General features: G+C 39.2%; 1 protein-coding gene across 1 annotated transcript in view; it reads right to left on the bottom strand.

Moving 5' to 3' along the window:
- LOC140154146 (uncharacterized) overlaps positions 1–26,285 on the bottom strand; it is a 67,348-nt gene that overhangs the window by 22,315 nt on the left and 18,748 nt on the right. Inside the window, exons 3-11 of the mRNA XM_072176753.1 lie at positions 17,628–17,861; positions 15,468–15,665; positions 10,870–11,202; positions 8,387–8,509; positions 7,970–8,074; positions 6,041–6,271; positions 5,552–5,680; positions 2,574–2,858; positions 870–980 (exon numbers count right to left, since the gene is read on the bottom strand). Of these exons, the coding sequence (XP_072032854.1) occupies positions 870–980; positions 2,574–2,858; positions 5,552–5,680; positions 6,041–6,271; positions 7,970–8,074; positions 8,387–8,509; positions 10,870–11,202; positions 15,468–15,665; positions 17,628–17,861 (1,749 nt within the window). The remainder of the gene's footprint in view (positions 1–869; positions 981–2,573; positions 2,859–5,551; positions 5,681–6,040; positions 6,272–7,969; positions 8,075–8,386; positions 8,510–10,869; positions 11,203–15,467; positions 15,666–17,627; positions 17,862–26,285) is intronic.

The raw sequence follows: 26,285 nt of genomic DNA, 5'->3' as shown, positions 1-26,285 counted from the left end.
AAATAATCTTAGAAACAATCGTAATCATTGCATGATCCACCAAATATTCTACTCAAAACTAGTCAAATCTGTGATTATCATATTATTGAATGTGTGTCAACAGATTGAGACACACATCTAAATTTTTACTTTTTTTACTTTATAAATATGGATTTCAATCACAGTCGTATAAAAATTGAAGACTTAAATACTTGATAGTTGACCATTTATAGGCCCAACCTCATTTCCCAGGGAAAGATCAGACAACAAGGCCAGACGGTAACATTTATATAGAGCTTTTTCAGATAAATCTTACAGAACTAGAATTTGTTTCAATATTGCGAATACTCTCAATCATCTGGGAATCATACAATGAGAGAATGAAGCAATTAACTAAACCCGGTAACTAAACTACTAAAGATCCTAATTAGACTAAAACATACCTTGGAGCAACCATCACAACCCAGCTGAAGGCCAGTGGTACTGACCGCAACGTTGGTTGCTCCAAGGTGTGTTTTGGATTAATCTGGTTTAATAGATTGAAATCATTCTCTCAACCTAATAGTATGTTGATACCTATACATTTACGGTGTCGTAAAGTCAGCCTCCTAGGCCAACTAGGATCTTTAGTAGTTTAGTTAATTGCTTCGTTCCCAGGATATTCCACATACATAATTAGACCAAAAATATTGATTTTTGAAAACCAATAAAATAATTTGCTTTACATAGATCTATACCCTGAAGGTTGGGAGGTAAAAGTGTTAGAATTTATCTTTAATTACAAAAATGATACTCAGGGTTTTCACACACAAAAACATTAATCATATCATTTATAAACAATTCATGGATGTTCGAGATGAGGCCTTTTCTAAACTAATTTTTTAATTTACCTGCAGTTCCACGTTGCATGGTACCAACACCTGAACGTAGAATCTCTATACCAGCCGATCCATCTCCTTCAATAACTGTAAACGTGTCTTGGGCGAAGGAAAACGACACGCCTAAACAAGAAAATTCGAAGTCATCAATCGAATAAGGGGGGGAGTAATCTGTACAAATGACATTTGCCGCAAACATGGGTTGCATCGGCCATTTGGTATTTATTTAATGACCCATAGTGATGATTCGTGGTTTTTTTTCAAAATGTTCCCAATTTAGGGACCGTTCACAAACACTTGTTAGGGGAGGGACTGGTGCAAAAAGGGGGCCCTTAAAAATGTTGACCCTCCTAAGGGGGGGGGGCTTGAAAATAATGATCACAAAACTTTCTGGGAAAATTGAGTTTATATTCTTTTCTATGGGGTTGACCCAAAATTTTCATTGCATCAGGCCCCCCTAACAAGTGAACGGGGGGGGGGCCTGTGAATGGTCATTTAACCCCCAAAATACAATTAGCCAAGGTTGAATATTTGTTGAATTTGAGCAGCGGGGAGGCGTGCAAAGTTTCGCAATTTGAGCAACATTATTATGTCATGTTATTATGATATTTATTGGGGTTTGATGTGATAATTGCCTTCACTTAAACACTAATTTATATTCGTCAGAACAGAAATGGACTGAAAAGAGTTGAACTTGCATTTTTTTATTACAGGACGGAGTGCCTATCTCTCTTTCTTTAGCGATTAGGCATCGTTTCTGTGGGGGAGTCTGTTACCTTTCCAGCATTTAAAGAATGCCGGTACCCATTTATAAACCTGAGTAAAGAGGAGTATTTTATGTAAATGTTGTCCCCCACAAATCTCAAATTCAGCCTCCTTAAACCCGACATTTTAGTCAAATTTACTATATTATGAGCACCATCATAGAAACTCATATGGAAAGCACATTTAAAGATCCTTTAACTAGCTTTTTAAAAAATAATCCAAACTTAATGTCAAGTCCATTGCATGAATAAAAAGGCGGGACATGTCGTTTTATTAAAAATTTGACACAAGTAAAGCACCTGAAGGGTATGTTGTTGTTGTTTTCAAGACATTACAAAAGTGCAAAAATCAGAAGCAAATATTACAATATTGCTTTAAGAGGTGGATATGGTAGCTGTGAAATGCAGAGTGGTTCAGCAGTTCAGCCATTGACCAGTAAGTAGATTGACTAAGAACCATTCAACACTCCCCACATAATATTGCCTCTTTCATAGCCAGTTTCTATCATTCCAATGAATGTTCACGATTATGCATTCTGGGAAAATAATTGTCTACAGGTAGGTGATTTAAAGGAGTATTACGTGATCCTAGCATCCTCTAATTATTACATTTTTCAGTAGATATCCACGAAAAAAGCATATTATCAAAATTTCAGTTGATTCCGATTTTGCGATTGCAAGTTATGCGTGATTATGTGTATTTAAATACACTGCTCCATAGACAATGTGTTGTAATTTTGTTTTGGTATACCAGAACGAAATTCAAATTTCACGCTATCTTTGCAAAACGAATTAATCTGCAAGAAATATTTTGTAAATAAACAGATAAATAGTCAGAGGTTTCCAGTGATATAAAAATCTCAACTTTTTTTTAGAAAAGTGGGGATGATGCTGTGGATCACGAAATGCCCTTTTAATTTATTGGTCAAACTATTATGAAAAAAAATCTTACTGTCTTCGTCAATTATTTTCACTGCAGTCCAATATTGTTCGCCAGCAATTCCACCAACTATATTGGTAAGGTAAACAAAGAACGTCTCATACGCCTCGCACCTGCCTGGGTTATCATTGTTTATGGTGATCGTAAACTTTTGCAACACACTGTCCGCGTCTCCGGAAACATCACCTTCATCCCAAAAAACTCGACGCGTTGAGGCAGTCAAAGGGTCGTTGAGAATCGCAACAAAGTCGTTAGAGTTACCGGATGAAGGAGTAACACCATTATCTGTGTAATACTCTGTGTACAAAAAGAAACAAAATAACGTACGTAGTATTTGAAAGTTCAGTTTGGTATGGCAACGTTATTCAAATGGACGGTCGGGTAAACCTCAATCTTATCAATATTTGGTCAAACTTTTGGTGTTGCTGTGGGTGGGTCGCTTGTCCACCGCACAACGGTATGTAACTTTTCCAGCATAAGTGGGTACAATACACTTGGGTGGAGAGAAGCAATCCCAGACCAAGTGTGCTGCCCAAGGACACAACCCCAGGGACAGGACACGTACGACAGCGGGAGCCCACGATCTTGTGATTTTGAGTCCTATGTTCACGGCCATTGTCATGGGGCGACCCCACCCCCCCCCCCCCCGGCGATCCCTAAAAAAAAGAAAAAGGGGAGAAAGAGAAAAAGGAAGAGAAAGGAAGAGAGGTGGGAGAGTTGGAGGAAGAGGGAGTCAGGGGTACTTTACCTCTGGCCGGAGGTCTTAAAAAGTAAAGAAAAGGTCCCGGAAAAGGTACCTTAATGAGCACTTAAAAGGCAAAGAAAGGATACCTTAATGTGCCCCTAGGTCATGTAGATCTTTCTTTGCTGTTTTTACGGAGCCGACTATAACCATAATCCTATTCAACACATACTCCCCACCCCCTTCAGCGCACTTTAACGTATTCTAGATCTTCTCCGATATTACTGGATAGTACTTAGTGCAATGACTACATAAGATATGTCTGGTTCGCACTGGCAATTACCTTTCTTTGAAGGTATATGGACTATAACAACACTATAATATGTGAAGAATTTTGTTTATATTTTATATATACTAAACACCAAAAGTCCCATTATATTAATAGCCAATTACTTCATTCACAACTTCCCAACATATGATGATGTAATCCGACGATTCCCAAGACTAAGGTACAACATTTTTTTTGGTCCTATAGCGCTATCAGTGCTCGAAGAGGTACCGATGATACTTATCGTACCCTGAATATTTGTACAGTGCATTTGTGTTTCATTCAAATGGAAAACAATAACACTATCCAACTCTTAATTATTATGCTTAATTTATTATATCTCCAGGGAGCGATGTTAAGAGTCATCGGTACTTAAGCGGGCGCAGATAGTTCTATAGGACTAGATTGAACGTGGTGCCTAATTATAAACATTAACCTCACATTATTCTTAAAGAAATTCATTCAGTTTGTGTGATATAATTATGTTCTTCTTGTCAAAATCAAATACATTTATTGACCTTACAGTTTTTGGCCATCTTGGTTGAAGGCCATCATCGGAGTGTTGGGGGCTCACCGCATCAAAGAATCAATGTGGATATGAGGGGTCCATTTCCACATCAAAGAGTCACATACGATCCACTTCTGGGCGCTAGTGCGCCCTCTGTTGGTAACCAATCAACCAGAAGGAAGAATCAAGTACCAAGATGGCCGAAACTGTCAGGTCAGTAAATGTATTTGGTTTTGACAAGGAGAACATTCTTATAATAGTCCTAATTAACATTTCACATTACAGCAGTGGCGTAGCCAGCACTGCTTCAGAGGTTGGGCAAAGGGGAGGCAAGGGAACTTTCAATGGGCAAACTTTGACGAAAATGGTCAAAAATGGGCTAAAAAGTACCAAAAAATCTGGGCGGCCAGCATCCCACAGGGGGGCAAGACTTCAGGGGCAGCGGCACCCCTTTCCCCTGGCTATGCCACTGATTACAACACTTCCTGGGGGAATTCCAATATGATCATGATGATGCCATATCTGTTTCACTTTAGGGAATACCCAATCTATAACTAGTCCTGACAGGGGGTTTCCAATCTCTAATGGAATAACTTTAAATTGTAAACAAAGATGAATAATAAAATTAAAATACTCAGGGCACATCACAACAGAAAGACCCTAATTTTTGGTGTCATATCTCTTACCAAAAAAAAAACTCTTACCAAATTTCGCTCTGTGTACGTATACATCACTTACAAAGTTGAGTGTCCCCACGATTACTGTTTTTGCACGTCATTTGTTGATAAAAAGAGGTCTCATTGTGTTCATTATACCCTGGGCTCGTAATTTTAAAGCTACATTATTGGTCCGTTTAGCATTAAAATAATACATTTCTTCGAGCTTCTTTTTTTTTTTTTCAGTAACATCATTTTTCTCAGAGCCGTTAAGCGGGACAGCCCCTTGGAAATTTTCTTTTTCATTTTGAAAATCATAGATATAATTCCATCCTTTCTAAGTTATGTAAATCACAGTGGTATTACGGGCAGCTCTCTTGATGCCTGGAAAAAGCCCAAAACTCGTGACGGAAGCTCCGGCCCCTGGGTCTCCACCAGGGGCTTTACTGATGGACCCACCAGAGGCGTACAGACCGGGGTCGGGGCAGAAGGAAGGGAGACAAGCTCACCTGGCTCGAAATACCAAAACAAAATACCAAAAGTTGCAATGTACATCCTTTGGCCGACACAAATTGTCCTCAATTTGGCCCATGTTTATAGCATTGAAATGGCAAATTTCCGCGCCGAATTTTAGTAGCAGATCAGTGAAGGGAGGATTTGAACCCCCCCCCCCCATGACTCCTGTATATCCATGGACAACACCTAGAGGACCCAATGGCTTGATTGACTCCACCTCCTCCACCTCATCAGTATTCACAATACGGCCTATTATTTGATAAAACATTTTAGGAACAATGAAAAGAAAAATATCCTTACCTGCCCATGTGCAAGTTGCTGTGTTAGATGGAAAGGTTCGATAGGTGCTGAGCTCTACAGTCCCAGCATTTTCATTTACCTCGTACTCTCCTTTCGTAAATTGTACGGTAGTTTCGCTGCCGTATGGCACTAAGATGGGATATTTATAAAAAGGAGTAATAATTAAATAATAATAAATCATTTTATTTGGGTATTGATACATGAGGATGTTATGAACCAAAAGTGACTAATATGATTCCATTCATTCTCCACACATCAGTGTAACAGCAATACTCAATTTATCCATTTCCAGGGAATTAATTATTATTTTGCAGCAAATACCTAATCACATATTTTCACGGATCGAAACTAAAAATGTTTCGAAACAAAGAACATTTTGGAATGATGCCTTTTTTTACAAAATACTCCAAATTTTCCAATTTACTCATTTACTTCTTGTTTATACATGAATCACCCACAACCCGGATCAATTTCAAAAGATGATCTTGCCTGCTGTTCCATAGACTTCAACCTCGCATAGAGCGAACTGTGTCGCAGTGGTACCAGTTGTCGGCTGATAAATATACACGTATCGTCCATAGGTAGAGGCGGGACAATCGCCCTCTATTGGATTAGCGTTGTTGCCAGCTCCAGTATCAGCAGTATAACATAAGTTATTACTTGCTATGTTGTCCGATGGACATGATCCAACACGTACCTGTGCTCCGTGTATATCGGCATCTTTCGACAGAAGAAAGTAAATATTATTATTTTGATTACGACGGGTTATATGATACATTGCCTTCAGATGAAAAAAGAGCATAATTTCCTACCCTTTCTGAAACTGTTTGTGTTTACGTTCAGCTGTACGTTTATCAATTCGGGGACCTATGGGTGTATAAAACTTGGCTGCAGGCCGCGATCAAGGACAATCGTACTGCTCCGAGGGGTGACAACTCTCTAGTCCGAAGGTTCTCTAGTCCGAGCACGTAATTCATCATTCGCTTGTCCGAATTCTGAAAAAGGTTTGCTGGTCCGAATATTGGGTTCTCTAGTCCCAGCGTTCGCTCCCGGGCGTTCGCTATTCCGAATAATAAATAAGGTTCTCTAGTCCGAATATAGAATAAGGCTGGCTAACTCTAACCCTAACCCTAACCTTGAACCTTATTCTATATTAAGATTAGAGAACCTTCGGACTAGCAACCCTTCGGAAGTCACGCTCCGAGGAGTGACATAGCCACGGATTGTGGCGCCCGGGTTGTGGCGCCCCTTCGAATTAATGAAACAACTGAAACAACCAAATTACAAATTTAGTTATAATCAAATAGAAGTTCGATCTTAAAGCTTCTTAACATTAACACCATGCACGTATTTGGGGGGCTTTGGGGCGCGGAAGAAGGGGCGGCAAAAAGAATTAGTAAAGAAAAAAGGGCGGCAAAAATTTGAAAAGGTATGAAAAATTGTGAAAAATTGTACTATACATCAAAATGTGTTGCTTTTAGGGCGCTAGCACCTATGCTCCTTTCTTCAGTCCACCGGGGTAGGGGCGGCCACGGTACGCCACTGAACACGGTCTTTCAAATGACTATGAAATCCGCGCGAAACGCACGAAAAATCTGGCTTTCGCTGCTTGGATAGGGAGCAGAATCGATCTAAGAGGCGCTGAATTGGTCTATTGGGCGCCTTCCAGGTATGTGCCTCTCTCACATGTCCCGTTACAGAGGGACCTTTTTAATATCACGCCTTTTACAAAATCAAATTTAAAAAGCGAAGACTAGGTAATGGAACTAAAGCCTCGCATTATTATTAGGAAATCTTTGCTGAGAAATTCTCATAATTATATAAATACTGACAACGTTATACTGCTGTCTTGCCTGTTATTAAAACAAGTGCGAGGAAGCGACAGCGAGGAGCGTGGGAACTTCCATAATAAAGACTTCCTTGTGAAGATCCAATTTAATTTTTTTTTAGAAAAGCCACGTGGGGCTGGTAAGGCCAAATGACTTATAAAAAGCTGAAAACTTGCCTGATGAAAAGCTATTGAATATTCATATTCTCCGTTTTGATTGATGGAAATAGAGCATCGGATGCCTCCGCGCGGTTTTCCCGGGCGGTTTTTCGTACGAAAATATCACCATATTGTATACCCGGGACTCAAGTGAAAAGTTGTAATTTTGCCCGTCATTTTGGTACCCCCTGCCTATGTCCACTTAACTTTTTTTTTATTAAAAGCATAATTTCGTTTCCAGTCAAAAGAGAAGAAAGAAACATGATACTACTGTGAGACTACAGTACAAGACTTCGTTCTCCCTTTACTATTATTGATATTTGCTTCATCCTTTCTCCTGCGTCCTTTGTTGTTGTTGTTGTTGTCGTCGTCTTTCCTTTCTATTGATTTTATTTTCTTGTTATTTCCGGTTCATATTGTTTGATTCTTACCATCTACACCGAGATCCGCGTTATCCGCCGCAGGCCAAATAAGGACACATCGTACATCGTAGACTTGACCAAGGTCGATTTGTATCCACGGATCATCGACTGTACCTATATAAAAAAACAAATCCAAGTCTAATTTAGGGGACTGTCATACCGACTAAAAACATTAAATTGAAAAGCAAGGAATACCCCTTTAATTGCATTTCCTTAAATAATGCTAGAGTCCCCATATATAGGGACTCTAAATAATGCAACAAACATCTTCCATACAAAAAAAAAATTAAAATCTGTATACCCCTTTAATCCCAAAACGGATAACCTCTTCGAAGACGACGACGACGACGAAGAAGAAGAAGACGACGAAGACGAAGAAGAAGAAGAAGAAGGATAATTTAATCATATTAATTGTGCCCAACTTACTTGACAAGAAGCAAGAATTTGACTCGAAGGACGGATTTCTGTTCCCATCCACGGCATTAAAAGTACGTCCTCCATTTTGGTATCCAACAGAATTTTCATCGCTAGGCGATATCTTTTTCGGACCTATCACAGAAGAAAATATTTGTAAATAATCATTGCTAAACCGCATCGTTGTCCTTTCGTGCAACTTTGATACATTATTTTAATAAATTTTGATAAGTTTTAATAGATTTTAAAAGCCCTTGACCCAATCGAAGAGACGGCTCATAATTTTTGTTAATGGCTAAAACCGCTGGTGCAATACAACTCAATCTCATAAGATAGAAATCAGAACATGAAAAAGGACTGGCAGGTGAACACATACTGAATAAACGTTGGATCTCCTTTGAACAAGCTGAGCACTGGTTTACGCATGACTAGCAGGTGGAACACATACTGAATAAATGTTAAATCTCCTTTAAGGTTATTAACTATTTTAAACTGTTGTGATTTGGTAGTTCACAGCATCTTACGAATGGTAGTGAGCTTTGGCAAAAACTGCATTACTCAATTCATAGCGAGCGTGTAGAAGGTGTATACTTTTATAGGTGATGCGATTCTTGAGTTACGTTGTAAAGAAGGCCGAAACAACAACACTTTTGTAAAACGTACATAACTCATTTAACAACAATAAATTAAGCAAGTTTGCAAAGTATACGATTTGTAGAATGAACTTTTGCAAAACATCAAGGTGTTATTTTTCATTAATATATTGATCTAGATAATGAAAATCGATTTTTAGGTTGCTTCGACCAACAATACCTCGTCTACCCTTAAACAAGCAGAGCTCTGGTTTACGTGGGACTGACAAGTGGAACACATACTGAATAAATGTTAGATCTCCTTTGAACAAGCTGAGCTCTGGTTTACGCAGGACTGGCAGGTGGAACACATACTGAATTAACGTTAGATCTCCTTTAAAGAAGCTGAGCTCTGGTTTATGAATGACTGACGGGTGGAACACATACTGAATAAACGTAAGATCTCCTTTAAACAAGCTGAACACATAAACGTTAGATCCCGCGTTAGATCTCCTTTGAACAAACTGAGCACTGGTTTACGCATGACTGGCAGGTGGAACACATACTCAATAAACGTTAGATCTCCTTTGAACAAATTGAGCACTGATTTACGCAGGACAGACAGGTGGAACACATACTAAATAGATCTCGTTTGAACAAGCTGAGCTCTGGTTTACGCATGACTGACAAGTGGAACACATACTGAATAAACGTTATATCTTTAAACAAACTGAGCTCTGGTTTACGCATGACTGACAAGTGGAACACATACTGAATAAACGTTAGATCTCATTTGAACAAACTGAGCTCTGGTTTATGCATGACTGACAAGTGGAACACATACTGAATAAACGTTAGATCTCCTTTGAACAAACTGAGCTCTGGTTTTATACGCAGGACTGACAAGTGGAACACATAATAAACGTTCTATCTTTGAACAAACTGAGCTCTGGTTTACGCATGACTGGCAGGTGGAACACATACTGAATAAACTTTTTTTAGATCTCCTTTAAACAAGCTGAGCTCTGGTTTATGAATGACTGGCGGGTGGAACACATACTGAATAAACGTAAGATCTCCTTTAAACAAGCTGAGCTCTGGTTTACGCAGGCCTGACAAGTGGAACACATACTGAATAAACTGAATGGTGAAAGTTGAGTTTGTCATCATCGCCAAGGATAAATGTGTTGCCAGTTGTCATCAAGTCTACAGTGGACTTCGAAACACAAATTTGGAACTTTACATTACTGTTGAGACTTTTTTAATGAATGAAACTAATGAGCAACAAAAGCAAGACATTCTGTCAAGGGGGCATTGTGAGATTTCTCAAAAATAGGGCCCTCAATTTTTTCAAAGTCCAGTTTTGAACATGTGGGCAATGTGTGTTACATGGGGGTTGGGGGACACATGCTAACCCATGGGAAATCCATGGACCGTTCTAAGCTCATATTATATTTAGTGAACTAAGGGGCTGTGCAATAATTATGAAGCCGGGGGTAAATTTCCGAGCAGCCCGCCAAAATCGCTCCCTCCCCCTCGGCCTGCCAAAATTCGCTCGGCCCACCAAAAATTCTTTGCCCCCCCCCCCCCCCTTACACATGGCAAATATTTGGTATCCCAATTTGCAAACCTTAAATGGTCTAGATACATGTTGCGAGTGTTTCCGTGCTGTTTTCCTAAGCCTTTTAGAGCGTTTTATTTAAAAGGAGCCCCAAAATGTGTGCCAAAAATCACTCCCTCCCCCGGCTAGCCAAAATTACTTCCCCCCCCTACTACTACTACTACTACTACTACTACTACTAATACTAATACTACTAATGATGATGATAATAATAATAATAATAATAATAATAATAATAATAATAATAATAATAATAATAATAATAATAATAATAATAATAATAATTTGTTTAATCTACTTACTAACTGGAAGACACACTTTAAAAGAAGCGGAATCAGCAGTTGAACTTTTAACATAAATATGTTTGACCGCCAACGCGTTGCCTGATCCATCCGAGTATTGGGCTATTGCCGTATTACGATCAGATGGATCACCGATACTGATGGTTCCAGAAGATTGTTCGTACTTCAACCAAAAACTATAGTCCACGGATCCATCGTTTTTAAGAAGACCCTCTCCATCTATAGATACAAACTCATCCAAAAACGTGCCGCCACCTGGTATACCATCACGGAATAGGGTTGTATCACCATTAGCAGTACTACCATGAGTAATAGCATCAGTATCATCCAGGACTAAAACAAATTGAGAATAATTCAAAATAGTTCTAATTTTAATCAAAATGGTCTCAGATTGATCCTTTGGAGAAAATGAATAAACATAAGAACAGTTTGTATTGATACTTTGTTACATAGGGAAAATACAAACAAAAAAGTCAAAGGTCAGTAGCATTCATTGTGATTTGACATTTATTGCCCTGCTATCTAGGTAACAAACCATCTTAGATATGACAAACTATACTTTGTTTCAAATGCTATTGCAGGTGAACAATTTGCCTCCATATTATTGATCAAATCCTGGTACCAGGGATTTAACATTTGATCTGTTTGCCTATAACCATGATAACTCGAAACTGACTTTTATATCGGAGACAGATAGGTCAATCTATACTTTTTCTGAATCCTTATGATTCAGAAAAATACATTGGACTCGCATAGGACCCAAATTTGACCCACTTTGAAATTTGACCCATTATTATTTTGTTTTAATGTAAATTATATCTACCCTACGGTGATTTATTTAGGACTTTGACTGTGGTGTTCTGGGGGACTCAGAAATGCTTTGTAGTGAAAAATATTCTGTTCAATCAGTGTAAGGTGAAATCTCTCTCAGCCTCTCATTATACTTTGAATAGGCATAATTGTTTGCACTTGCCATTTTTGCAATGTATGCTTTTTAACGTGCTTATGTGATCTTCAGCATTATTGAATAAAAACTTAAGACTTTGTAATCTCATATAATCATATCACTAATTATTGTAGATTTTAAATGCACCATACTCTTTTGAAAAGAACTGCGTCCATTGCCCATAGTAGGTGTCAGAGTTATTATTAGAGTTACAATTATTACTGATAATTACAATAATTATTATATTATTACAGCAAATGATAATTATAACACCCACGCTTATATTAGGCTATCCCATTATAAAATGGAACCTGATTTCCACAACAGCTGTTCATGAAAATACGTGCATGGACGCTGGTTCATTGTGGTTGTGGCTATTTGTGATGCGATCAAGCAAAATCAGTCGGAACTCGGAAATATTAAATTTTGAGTTGCTTATAGAATAGTAAAAAGCATTTACAATGCTGCATTTTGCAGAAAACCCCGTGGAAATTGAACAACCAGTTCCAAAGATATGAACAAGAGTTTCTAAAACAATAGGAAACACAAGGAAATATTCCTTTGTTTGGCTTTATCTCAAAATCAATATTTCCGAGTTACGACTGATTTTGCTTGAATGCATCACATTTGATTTTTATTAGCCCAATTCGCCGTAGAAGTAGGGATGTAAACGTAACGGAATGATGCATAATTCATTATGTACCAGTTTGAAAAAATTATACACAATTTTGGCTTAAAACCTACTCAAATGTATTGTACAGAACTATCCTTACAGTAATTGATATTTCAGCACTGTCTGGGCCATTGTAAGTGACATTTCCCCCGCAAAACCCTTTGCATCATTCCGCAACGCAATAAGGATTCATGGATTGCAAGGATTGTTTTATATAGGCCTACGATAAAATAAAAACGGTGATGATTATTTCTTGATAGATGGTGATAGTTGTTAAATGTTATATCACAAGACTAACATTCAGTGCTAAATTCACTTCCAAGAATTTTAGACTAGCAGAATGTAAAACACAATTTACTCAAATAGTTTATATTAGGGTGGTTTGGAAAAGTTTTTCCTGCCATAATCATTCACTTACCAAAAATAGTTTACCATTACCGTAAAAACTCGTCTACAAGCATATAGAGTGTTTTTGATCAAAGCTTAATTAATACGATATATGCGTAAATATGCCAATAAAATAGATTAGTCTTACAATAATACTTGTTTGTATGCTTGGATCTGACATTGGTTTGCTCAAACTCCATAATGGCGCTTGGATTAATTAAACTTTCATCAGAAGCACTCTATATGCTTGTAGACGAGGTTTTACGGTATTTCACCTTGTGCTGTTAATACATATTTGGCTGCATTAAAACGAAATTCGTACGAAGGCATTCCACAACGCTTGGAATTGCCCATAGTTAGTTGGCTTAGTAATAATATATTGTGTTTCACAACGGGAGGTCCTGGATTCGATTCCCAGCTCTGCCTAATTTTTTTCAAGGCTGGGAAAAATATTGCAATTTCCGAGGCTTATTTGGCGCGCAATCTGAGCTAGTCCTTTTCTGATGGCTGTGTCTCTTACAGACACCCTCCCTCTGGAATCCAAACTACGTTCCCGTCCTTTTAACATCCCTTAAACATTACTGGAAATAGAATGGTAATAGATTAAATAGCGAAGACATAGTCGAATATTCTACGTCAAATACTCGGGAGTCTGTAGCGGCCCTTACAGCGCTACAAAATTACATGAATTACAGGCTATAAAATGGAATCTGACTTCCCCAACAGTTATTGATGAAAATGCGTCCATGGGCCCTGGTTCATTGTGGTCCCGATCAAAGAGCTATTACAACGCATTGTTCCTTTGTGCCGATTTGATTTGCCGACAAGCTATTCATCGAGAGGTACCTTTTGTTCATGACAAAATGGTTCCGCCATTAAATCGGTAACTGATCTGACAGCGTATTAAAGGATGACTCCGGCAAATGCAACATATTAGAAAAAGCACGAATCACATGGTTTTATTTAAAACAATCTCATATTGACCATAAAAGTGAATAAAAACAGCCCGGCTCTCAACACGCGATATTCAAAATTCCCACGCCAAAATTCTCCAGTGCAATGACGTCGTGGTTATTTGTGCTCAATTGTTGTCAGCCTTTATTGTATTCATGGTACAGGCTGTATCAAAATGATTGGTACCCATCAGTGTTGGTGTTTATTGACAAGCCTGATTCTTCCATATGCAACATTGGTTACTCTTAAAATGACCACAATTTATAGATTGATAATCTTTTATAACATTCAAATATAAATTAGATAACCATATGTTTGTATTTTGATGTGACAGTCTTGTCCATAATCACTGGAAACTGATGGGTACCAATCATTTTGATACACCCTGTATTACTGGGACGTCATTGCACTCGACAATCTCGGCGCCCAGAAATTTTGAATATCGCGTGTTGAGAGACGTTTTTATGGTCAATATGAGTTTGTTTAAAATAAAACCACGTGATTCGTGCTTCATATACTTTGATCAGCTCGTAATCGGCGGGCCTTATAACATCGCGGATTAATATTAAAATATTTTATTTTGAGAATTGTCCTGTGACATCTCGCCAGAAGCATCAAGAATTATTCATTCAAGTCCTATACTTTGTCTACTTTCTTTAACACAAAAATATAGACCATACAGGTCAATAGCACTCTTAACGTGGGTCTACTTTTCGGTGTAGTTTACATTTCCCGCCTATTAAGAGCTGATCAAACTATGATTAATTTTCTAGCATATGAGGCATGTGATTACCGGAGGTATCCTTTAACGCTTTACCAGGAAGGCTACTGTCAATAAGTGAATAAACGAAAGTCACGTAAAAGCGCCTTCTCAAGCGAGAGGTACCTTTTGTTTCCATACACTCCATGGGTGTGATTGAGTAGCCGAAAGCACAACCACCCACATTATTTCAGGCGCACCATTCAAATAAATTGAATAGAGTTGCTGATCTATTACCAGTAACAGGGATGCGTGGCTGCCAGGTATACATGTCTATATGACTGTGTCACTTTCTATCAATTAACTATTTCGCAGTATATTTATTTTGTTATCATGGTTATAGGCTTATTCAATAAAGTCAAATGGACTTTGCTTTATATCACGAATATATCCATTTTAAAAGCCAGGGGAAAGCGAGAGAGTGAAAGAGAGGGGTGAAAAGAGGAGAAAGGCAACCGAGAGACGTCAGGCAAGACAAAAAGGAAAAAGATAGACAGAGGGGGAGAAGGAGGGAGACATGGAGACGGTGAGAGAGGAAATGACAAAATGAAGTGAGGAAACGATATTAATTAATTAATAATAATTATTATATAAACTAAACATATAACAGCACTATAGACAGCCTTTCAGTGATGCCAAAACCTTTATGCGTTACGTTATTAAAACGCCCAGTCAGATGTATATATTTCACACCTGCCAAACACAAGTCGCCCAATTTTGAAAACTGGAGGTTGAATGTACACTCTCATGAATATTGATTAGCAACATTTTGCAAAAGGTCAGCGTTCAAATCGGACACAATAGAACAATAAACCCTGCATTGCGTTGGTCCCGATTGTGGTTGAGGCTTTTTAAGTCATCTTTTATTGGTTACTTACTGATTTGATAATAATGCAAATTTGCATCATTTAGATTTGCAACCGTCGAAAGAAATATACTTATATCAGTACCCGTCACTGGATTAATCGTAAATTCTACCATGTTGGATAAACTGGGTAACCATGGACCAACATAATAAACACCGCTATCTATACCGTAATCATTGTTTTCACCATCAGTGCTTATTTCGTAACAAACTGTAAAATAAAACAGACAAAATTGAAATTAAATATTGTACTCATATCATTGCTGTATTTGCTTAGCGACTGACAACACTATGCGCACACAGATTAGGCCTACACATAATAATAATGCATCAGACATAAGTATTTTGTTTATCCATTACAGACTAGATTGGTTACATTTCCCTTCAAAACGTTTAAGGGATCTGGAATGAGCGTTTCGGTAGTATTTTGTGTGGGACATGAGAGCACATCAGACTCGAATTGCATTCTGAATACGAATAATTTATCAAATAATTTTCATTGTTTGAAAATTCAACACATAAATACAAATTTTATGACAAATTATTTAAATTTGATATTTTTCACATTTTTGATATATAACAGTCCTCGAAGTAAATTTTTTATAAATCTAATGATATATTCTTAAAGTGTATGTAGTTGGGAGGAAAAGCCGACGATCAATTGAAAATTTTGAACTTTTATATTGAAGATATGGATTTTTTCACAAAAAGACCTAAATTTTTTTATATCAGAAAGACATTCTTCGTATTCAGAATGCAATTCGATAGGTCTAATGTGCTCTCATGTCCCAAAACAATACTGTCGAAACGCTCAAAACGCTCATTCCAGATCCCTTAAGTTGTTCAGTGGTGATACCAGTCAAGGACGAGTTACAGAAGTCAAGATGTTATAATTGAATTGAAAAGATATGACGTTTCCTCCTAGGTATCTTTTAAAGCGACCCATTCAAGTTCAATTTTATTGTGCAATATCAAAGATCTACCATTGTGCACTATTAATGGTCGTGTGTACAGTGCACAGACCTTAAGGCCTCGTATCCATAGGCTGTTCCCTTGTGGCGTGTGCCCATGTTCCGTGTTTACTTTTTCCCATGTGACCTGCCACACAGACAACGAACCGTAGCGGCCACTAAGCAAAACAAAGGTTCGTTGTCTGTGTGGCAGGTCACATGGAAAAAAGTAAACAAGGAACAAGGGCACACGCCACAAGGGAACAGCCTATGGATACGAGGCCTTAAAGGTTTCCGCACCGTCTTCCGGTGTGCTGCAGACGACGTCGATAAAGCGAACTAAACTACAATTGAAGACAGAATTTTAAAAAAAAGACTTATGTATGTGGAGACTTGTGTTAAAAACATTTCTCATATTTAAAAAAGACTACTTTGCGTATGGCGTCCTGTCAACAAGACCAAACATGCCGCACTGCGCAGGTCAGCAACCAATCATACCGCGCCTTTGCTCTGACGTCAGACGCAAACTAGTCTTTCTAATTTATTATTCAATCACAATCATTTGAGAAGAAAATCAAGGCCGAGAACTAATGCTGGTTTCATACTACCCTGCCGCTTGCCGCTGAGCGGCGTGGCGCACGCGCATTGCAGACAAACGGACACAATAAAGGCTTGTCATTGGTTGAAACGCTGCGGCAAGCGGCAGGAAAGTATGCTGGAGGCTTAACTGTCGCTGCAGAGAACTTGAAACGCGACGTCTGTGTCGCAACGGAAAAAACGTGACTGGAGCGTATAGATTACTGGCCTTTAGAAATCGCATTATAAGATAACTGGCCTTTATATTCCGTATATCTTACTCGAGTCAGTAAAGTAAAATCAAATTTTGAGATTTTCTCAAAAAGTGTTCATTTTTGAAGGAATCTGTTGTGAAAGTTCTCATGATTACATTTAAAGATACAATAAAAAACATTATTATGTTTTGTTGAATCCAAGTGTGTAAAAATATTGGATCCAAAACATAATAATGATAAAATTTGATGCTTTACGCCCAATATTTATTGGTCTCGCTATGAGTTTTATTTTAAAACTCGACCAATAAATATGGGCTCAATCGATCCAATTTTATATCAATATCTAAATTACTGACTCGAGAAAGGTAGAAATCGCATCCTCTCAATTGAATTTGCTTATGACCAAAACGTGACAATGATGTTAACACTTACAATCGTTTGCTGGTATTATGATTTTCGTAGTATTTTGACTTCCCGGATTCTCTGTAATTGTCAAACAAAAGAATTCATCGGATTCTTCTTCGTTATCGTTTTCAATGGTTACTGGTACTTCCCGCTCCAATTCTCCTGGGTTAAATTTCACTGATAAGGGTATTGTGTAGTCGTTACCAGAGGCGGTGGCTATCACAGAATTCGGATGAGTATATGGACAGTCTGTAGAAAGAGCTGTATGAAAGGAGAAGAACCTCAACAATTAAATGATTACGATTCTCAGAGGGAATATAACCCATCATTCAGCTACGTTTCTGGACAAATTTCTTCCTTCTATCTGATACAAAATCAATTTCCATTCGTGCTCCATATATACTGAGCCAAGAAAGTATCCTTACACTTGGAAAAATAATCACAATTTCAAAACTAAACCATATTGGGGCAAATTTGTTTTTGTAATCGATGCACTATCTAATCCTGCACATTATGACACCACATTGAATCCAACATAACCTCAAGAAGTAAAGTTACAAACAATTGAATCGGCGAAGGTCCAGTTTTAAAAGTGACAAATTGGCCTATACAAGGCTCAAAAAGATTCCAACAAGCGCAACAAAGAGACTGCACAGTTTCTTCAATGAATCCTTATTTAAAGCAGTATTTATTTCAGTTTTTACTTCTCTGTACTTTTCATAACTTGCATTTTATTTGTCTACTCTTTTGTTTCAGTTTTATTTTGTTCCTTTTGTTTTAAATTGAATGCACACACAAATTAGCCATGTACCACTCTCAAACCAGATGTCTAGTCCGTGGAGTTTTGAATAGGCCAGTGTGTCACTTTTAAAACCAGACCTTCGTCTAATCAAATGCTTGTAACTTTGCTTCTTGAAGTCACATTGGATTCAATGGGGTGTCAAAATGTGCCGGATTAGATAGTGCATCTATTAAAAAAAACAAAGCCCCAATATAGTTCAGTTTTGAAATTGTGATTATTTTTCCAAGTGTAAGGATACTTTCTTGGAGCAGTATATGTATATTTACAACATATGGACGTTAACGATACTGGGCGGTAGTTGGAAGAATAGACTGATGTTGGCACGGAGCCCGTCTACTGGACATGCTGGAAGCACACCAGAATCAAGAGAACTTCGGAAGATACAGTTCTTGCTCTTGTGTGCTCATGTACGCAACATTTTTAGGCTGTAATTCGTTCAGTAACATTACTGGGTATTGTCTTTTCTGGCATAGGTGGAAATGGACCACGGTCACCATCAATTCGCAGTTGCGGATTTATGGATAAGGGCCCTGTCAGCAACATAGCCTGGAGCCCAAAAGCAAAGATAGGCGTGCCCATACTTTTTGTCGAGGAGGAGGCAAAGAAAAAAGTTGCCCAATGAGCATTAGATATGAACAAGGAATATTTCTTATCTTTTTTTCTTTGAGTTGTCAGGGGTCAATCATCTTCCCGTCAGGCATGCCACTGATTCAAATGCGCGGTCCAGGGTGGGGTCCAGGGGTCCGCCTTAGGGCCCCTGGCCTGGTGGAGGCCAGGGGCGGAGGGCCCCTTAAAGCCGATGGATTTGAGCTATTTAATATAAAGGCATACCCACATGAAATGGCCCTTACTATTCAACATTCATAGGGGTCAAGTACGTACCCCTGCCAATAGGGACCATTCACAAACACTTGTTAGGGGGCCTGGTGCAAAAAGGGAGGGCCCTGAAATTTTTGGACCCTCCTAAGGGGGGGGGGGGCTGAAAAAATAATTTTCATGTCAAAAAGGGGGGCCCTGAATTTTTTGAGGTCTGTAAAAGGGGGCCCGAAAAATTTTCGCGATGAATTTGTTTTGCATCAGCCCCCCTTACAAGTGTTTGTGAACGGTCCCATATATACTCAGAGGCTCTCAATATACCATCACAGTCCTGAAGCCGCTTTAAAAGGTGGCTAGCTACTTAGAACAATTGGGACCGTGTGGCCCATAATATCTGATATTATGTACCCATGTAAAAGCATGTTGATCAGATGAGTTAAGTGCTATGGGTGTACCAACTCAGAACCATACTGCTATATTATTTTGCTTTAAATATTTTTTCGCCAGCCCATAGGGCTGGTATCTAATTCTGAGATGGGATTTGTGTACACTAAAGATTAGCTAAGATTATAGTCTTCTTCTATTGGTATGATTTTTTTTTTTACTTCTTGTGGTGGAAATGTTTTTGATGCCTGCTAATTCGATTTGCAAGGAAAAGAAAGTATGTTTTGCCGTTTCAACGAACGAAAACGATTGAGTAATGCCAAAGTTATGTTTGAATTAATTATGACTTAAAAATTTATCATAGGTTAGGCCTACACATATAAACATAAACTTGTTCAGCAATCAGCATATCCAAAAAATGACATGGTCAACAATTAGTAATTAGAGGGGAATGATCACTGGAACAAGGTCATATGGACTACTGAGCATATAGTCCGGTGGCAGACCAATGTTAGATGGTTTTGCCAGTTAAAGTAGTTTTCTTTGCTGATTATTACTCTTTTAGTGGTACAAAATAATATTTTGGGGGATGTAAACTGGTAACCCTTGGGCAATTAGAAATATTCAAGATGGCCGCTATGGATACTAAAATTAAGCTGGGTTATTCACTAGCGGTACCATAATAAATGATAACTAAAAGTATTTTGTGTAAATTATTTTCCTTTTGGATGCTTTAAATATAAACTATATATACAGTTTTAAACATGACACTCTCGCAATTCAAAATGGCCGCTGTTAAACGTCATACGCAAAAACCATTAGTTTCAAGGTAAAGTTCTTTTGCCAGATTTTGCTTCTTACAATAATTAATGTACACCCTAGAATTAAGCAGATCCAGTTTGACATTTTACTTCTTTACAATCGCATAAAAATTCCAAGATGGCCACCACCGAAATGAAAGGTAGAAATATAACACATTTTGGAAGACTTTTTGCAGGGAGTGTATTGAGTGACAGCTCAGGGTAAACAGCTTTCCATTTGGGGATATCTTCTTCTTCTTGCGTATGTCAGGAAGAAACAAGATATAAAAGCAAAAACAATAAATTTCATTAAATTTCAAGCCCAGTATGCATCAACCAGTCCCTGGTGGCTTCGTCGACTTCAATCAGGCCGGAGATACCATTCGGTGGTCTATGGAGATGACAGGATGAGATGATGTGGTCGGCTGTTTGTTCCTCACTACCGCACTCGCATGCTGGGCTTTCCTTTAAGCCCCATTGGAACAGGTTGGCATTGAAGCGTCCAACTCCACTTCTCAGGCGGTTTAATTTTGTCCAAGCAGACCTGGGTAGATTGAAGCCTGGGATGGTGTCTGTTGGGTCTGTGACAAAACGCTGGAGTGGTGAGGAAGACTGAAGCCATTGGTCTTTCCATGCCTTAGCTGTCCAGTCCTTGGCTGTCTGGTTAGGCTGTGTTGTCTTCATCAAGTCTATTGCTTGTTGAGCAAACGGCTTCCTGGATATCAATCTCCTGCTTCCCCCTCACTGTTCCTAGCTCTTGACAGGGTGTCATGAAGGAGGTGTCCTGGTTCTTCAGACCGGAGTGCTATAGCTACGGAGGCTGCTTTCCTTCTGATGTCCGGCGGAGGGATTCCTGCTAAAACAGGAAGCTGTTCAGTTGGAGTTGGTCGCAGACATCCTGACACAGTGCGCATAGCTTCATTTAGACCTGTGTCTACCTGGTGGGTGTGGTGGCTCCTGCTCCATACTGGTGCACAGTATTCTGCTGGTGCGTATACCAAGGCCAGGGTTGATGTTCTGAGGGTCTTGGTGCTTGCTCCCCAGCTGGTGCCGGCTAGGTGACGAATCAATGCGCATCTTGCTGTGACCTTGTCCCTTAGATTAACCAAGTGCTGCCGGTAGGTGAGGGCTCTGTCCAGTTTCACTCCTAGGTACGTGGGGCAAGCCTCGAAGTTCAGTCGCTTGGACTTGATGGTTACATTGAGTTCTCTGTTGGCTTCCCTGTTGTTGAGATGGAATGCAGAGGAGACAGTCTTAGCAACACTCAGCTTGAGCCGCCATTGGTAGAGGTAAGTATCTAGGGTGTCCATGTCTAGGCTGAGCGCTCTCTCAATTGTGTCCCAAGAGTTGCCCGTCTTCAGGATTGCCAGGTCATCTGCGTATCCATACTTCTTAGCAATGGTATTGGGCAGGTCATGGATGTATATGTTGAATAAGAGAGGTGCTAGGACGGAGCCCTGTGGCACACCGTTCCTCAGGCTGCGTTGTCTGCTAGCTTGGCCGTCGCTGGTCTTAAGAATGAAGTTGCGGTTCGAGATTAGCTGCACGATGAAGGACACCATCCGTCTGTCTGGTATGAGCTTGAGGAGTTTGCATATCAGGCCTCTGTGCCACACGGTGTCGTATGCTGCTGTGAGATCTACAAATACAGCACCAGCCTTCTGGTTCCCTTCAAAGCTGTCTTCGATGTCTTGGGTGAGGAGGGTGACCTGGTCCACTGTTGATCTGCCCTGACGGAAACCGGCCTGCTCGTGAGGAAGCTGTGGGTCTACAATCGGGTTGATACGGCTATGGATCAGGCGCTCCAGTAGCTTGTAGGGGATGCAGAGTAGAGAGATTGGACGGTAGCTCTTAGGGTCATCCTTTGGCTTATTAGGTTTGGGTAGTGCGATGACAATTGCCTTGCGCCAAATCTTTGGTATCTTGCATCGTTTCATACAGGATGACAGGAACTTGCATAGCCAGTTGGTTGCAGCAGAGCCAGCATGATGGAGGAATTCTGGGTGGATACTGTCTGGTCCAGGTGCCTTACCTGCTTTGAGTAGTTTCAAAGCATCTTCTACTTCCTGCATGGTGTAATCGCTGCAGAGATCGGAGGTGGATGGCATCTTCCAAAGATCAGACACTTCCTTCTTAACCCGCCTGGAGTGATCACGGTCAGGGTTGGTGAAGCGGCCGTTGTTCACAAGTACGCTGGCGATGGCGTTCGCAGTTACTGGACACTTTCCGGCGTTTGGTGTTGATCTGCCTGTCAGGCGGTTGACGGTTTGCCAGGCCCTTCTGCTTGAGTAGGTGAAGTCGATTGATTCCACAGTCTCGATCCAGCGTTCTTTGCGTTTCTCATCCAGTCTTGTGAGGAGAGTGGAAGCACAGGAGTCAGATTCTTCCTTCGATGGAGCCGAGGTAAAGTCTTCATACAGAGCTTGGCACTCATCGTCCCAGCATGGGATGTAGCTCTTCTGGAACCCCCTTGGGATCGACGACTTGGCTGCATCTATGAGCAAGTTACAGTAGGCTGAGTATGTGGTGTTAATATCATCACTCTCTGGTGGTGGTAGTTTGGTAACACGCTGGTCGACCTCGGCAGAGAACTTGTCCCACTTTGCTTTCCGGAAGTTCCACCGCTTTACTGGTTTGCTAGCTGTTGGAGATACCAGAGCAGGTTGGGTTATCAGAGATGGTCGGTGCTGAGATCTTGGGAACTTGTCCAGGATTTTACGCACAGGAGTTGGTTTCCTTGGCTGGGTTCAGCAAATGCCAGGTCTGGGTTGGTGCCAGTATTCCACCGTCCTGAGAAGAAGCTGTCAGGTTCCTTAGGATTGAACAAGAGGGTCAGATTGTTGGTAGAAGCCCATTCCGCGAGGCAAGTCTGGGATATCTGAACTGATATCTGTATCGAAATTATCTGCCCAACTTGTACCAATCCTCCCTGAGCTGAGCGCCTTCAATTCCTTGACGACTAATATCAACAGCGCCTGCAACTGCAGCCGAAATTCTTGAAGTGTAGGAGCGATCATTATATAGCAACATGTAACCCGGTAGTCGAACAGATGGTTTATAATCATCTTTGAATCTCTGAGTAAGACACCCAATGCCACTTTAAGATCCATTGCTTGCTTTTGCACATGACTTTGTTGCCTATCAGTAAAACTGACAAGGACTTCGGCGAGGAAATTGCAGCATGTCAGATACTGATTATGCATCCAAATCCTCGTCGATAGGGATATTGTCGTGACATTACAATGCGAATGTCTTTGCACTCTCGTACTACCTGTTTGGCTACTCTTTGGATGCTACTGCCTATAACAGTTTCATTATAACTTCACATTTCACGTGCGTTAAAGTTGCAACGGAATACGATAATACTAGAATAACTTTGTGATGAAAGAACTAGAAGCTCTCCGGTAAAGTTTGTTTGAGTTCTTCATTGAGTCACCTACGATCAGCACGAGCTAATGTGATTTCCAAATGTGTGCAGCATTCCTGATACAATTCAGCAGGTTTCCAAATGCGACTCTTATCACCAGATAGGACAGTTGCATCTTTTTCAGATGCTGCAACATCACGTCGTGTATTGCTTTTGTCACTAAAACAGTAAAATAATACAGTTTGTTTGCTTGTTTTATTTCTTCTTTAACCTGGAACATTCACTGAATTGAAAACGCAATCATTTGTTCTTCCTTGAGGCACAGGATCTCTGTGATGCCTAATTGCCATCGCGTGAAGATCACTCACAGAGATTTCTAAACGTTCTCTGATTTCATTTGCCTAGCTGTCACCACGATCGCGCATTTTGCTATCAGATACTCAAATTTTGGCATAACGTTCATGTGTAGATATGTACATATATGCAAGCTTCCATCTGTCTGGATGCTTTGAATCTTTTAAGTTCACACAGTTCCCCACATTAGTATTCCTGGAAGTCAAAGTGGGGAGAAGATCAACGTAGTCGTTTGGCGGACTGGGTAGAACCATCTTCTACATAATTGCCAATATTAGTTTTGCGTGTGTATTTACAATTTTTATGATAGTTAATCTTAAGAAACTTATCATTTTTTTTTTTTACATAAGCTGACATACAAATCATACTCATGGCCCATTGTTCGAGAGCAACGATGAGCATTATTACATTCGTTCCCGTATTGGTATGTGAAGATAAATTGAAACAAATGTATACTCTTTCAATTTTTTTTTAAATGACTGAAGAAAATATGCCGTCTTTTTTCTGCGCAAGTTGGAATGTTTTCTCGCTGTATAATATAGGCCAGTTTGTCATTTTCAAAACTCAACCTTAGTCCATACAAATGTGGGCTATTACTCAAATTACTCCCTTGGAACAGTAATCATTATATCTTCACACAGTGTGTTTTCAAAGAGTGTCATACAGTTATAGCTACAATTCTCAGGTATTTGTGTTAAACAACATATTTCATGATGACAATATATACACATGTAATGATTTTAATTCAATCTAATTAGTGTATTCTATTGCTAAAATGGTATGAAAGACAGGTAAAACTTTATGCAAATGGTTAAGAATGATTAAATTAAATAACAAGAAACGTATGAGTATGATATGTTATGCAGACCATTCAATATGTTAAGAAAAGACAGTTACCTATTATGAGCTTACATTACACAACTCACGGGACGCCATCATGGCAATTTGGGATCACTGAAGCGTGTCAATTCATAATCTACGTGCATATATTACATATTGAGCCCACACTACCATTAATGCGCACTAAATACGCTATAATTATTTGTTTTGTTAAAAAAATCATTTGAATGCTATTTAAGAGTTACGCGTCGGCCATTTTGAATATCTCGGATTGCCCAAGGGTGACAATTTCACATCCCTTCGAATCTTATCCTACACCACTCAAAGATCATTTAACAGCAAAAAAAATAACTTTAACTGCCCAAAACACTATAATTATTTGGTATGATACCATTTGTCACTAAAACACCATTTGAATGCTGTTTCAGAGTTACGAATCGGCCATTTTGAATATCTCGGATTGCCCATGGGTGACAATTTTACACCCCCTAGAATCTTATTCTACACCACTCAAAGATCATTTATCAGCAAAAAAATAAACTAACTGCCCAGAACAATATTTGGTATGATACCTTTTGTCAATAAAACACCATTTGATTGCTATTTCAGAGATACGTGGCGACCATCTTGAATATCTCGGATTGCCCAAGGGTGACAATTTCACACCCCTTAGAATCTTATCCTACACCACTCAAAGATCATTTATCAGCAAAAAAACTAACTTTAACTGCCCAAAACACTATAATTATTTGGTATGATACCATTTGTCACTAAAACACCATTTTAATGCTGTTTCAGAGATACGAATCGACCATATTGAATATCTCGGATTGCCCAAGGGTGACAATTTTCCACCCCCTAGAAACTTATTCTACACCACTCAAAGATCATTTATCAGCAAAAAATAAACTTTAACTGCCCAGAACAGTATTTGGTATGATACCTTTTGTCAATAAAACACCATTTGAATGCTATTTCAGAGATACGTGGCGGCCATCTTGAATATCTTGGATTGCCCAAGGGTGATAATTTCACACCCCTTAGAATCTTATTCTACACCACTCAAAGATCATTTATCAGCAAAAAACAAACTTTAACTGCCCAAAACACTATAATTATTTGGTATGATACCTTTTGTCACTAAAACTAGGTATATCACCTCAAAAATAAGGGCAGCAGAAACACGTTATTTAATGTTTTTACATGAATGACCTTTATTAAAGCATCAAAAATCAAAAAAACGAATTGAAATCGGTCAATGCATTGTGACGTAGTGTCAATTTTAAGATGCTCATAAATGGAATGCAAATCTGCCGCAAATT

Source organism: Amphiura filiformis, chromosome 6 (genome assembly GCF_039555335.1).
Source record: "Amphiura filiformis chromosome 6, Afil_fr2py, whole genome shotgun sequence".
NCBI classification, from domain to species: Eukaryota; Metazoa; Echinodermata; class Ophiuroidea; order Amphilepidida; family Amphiuridae; genus Amphiura; species Amphiura filiformis.
The sequence above is the reverse complement of the archived record's forward strand: the minus strand, read 5'-3'. Positions and strand labels throughout refer to the sequence as shown.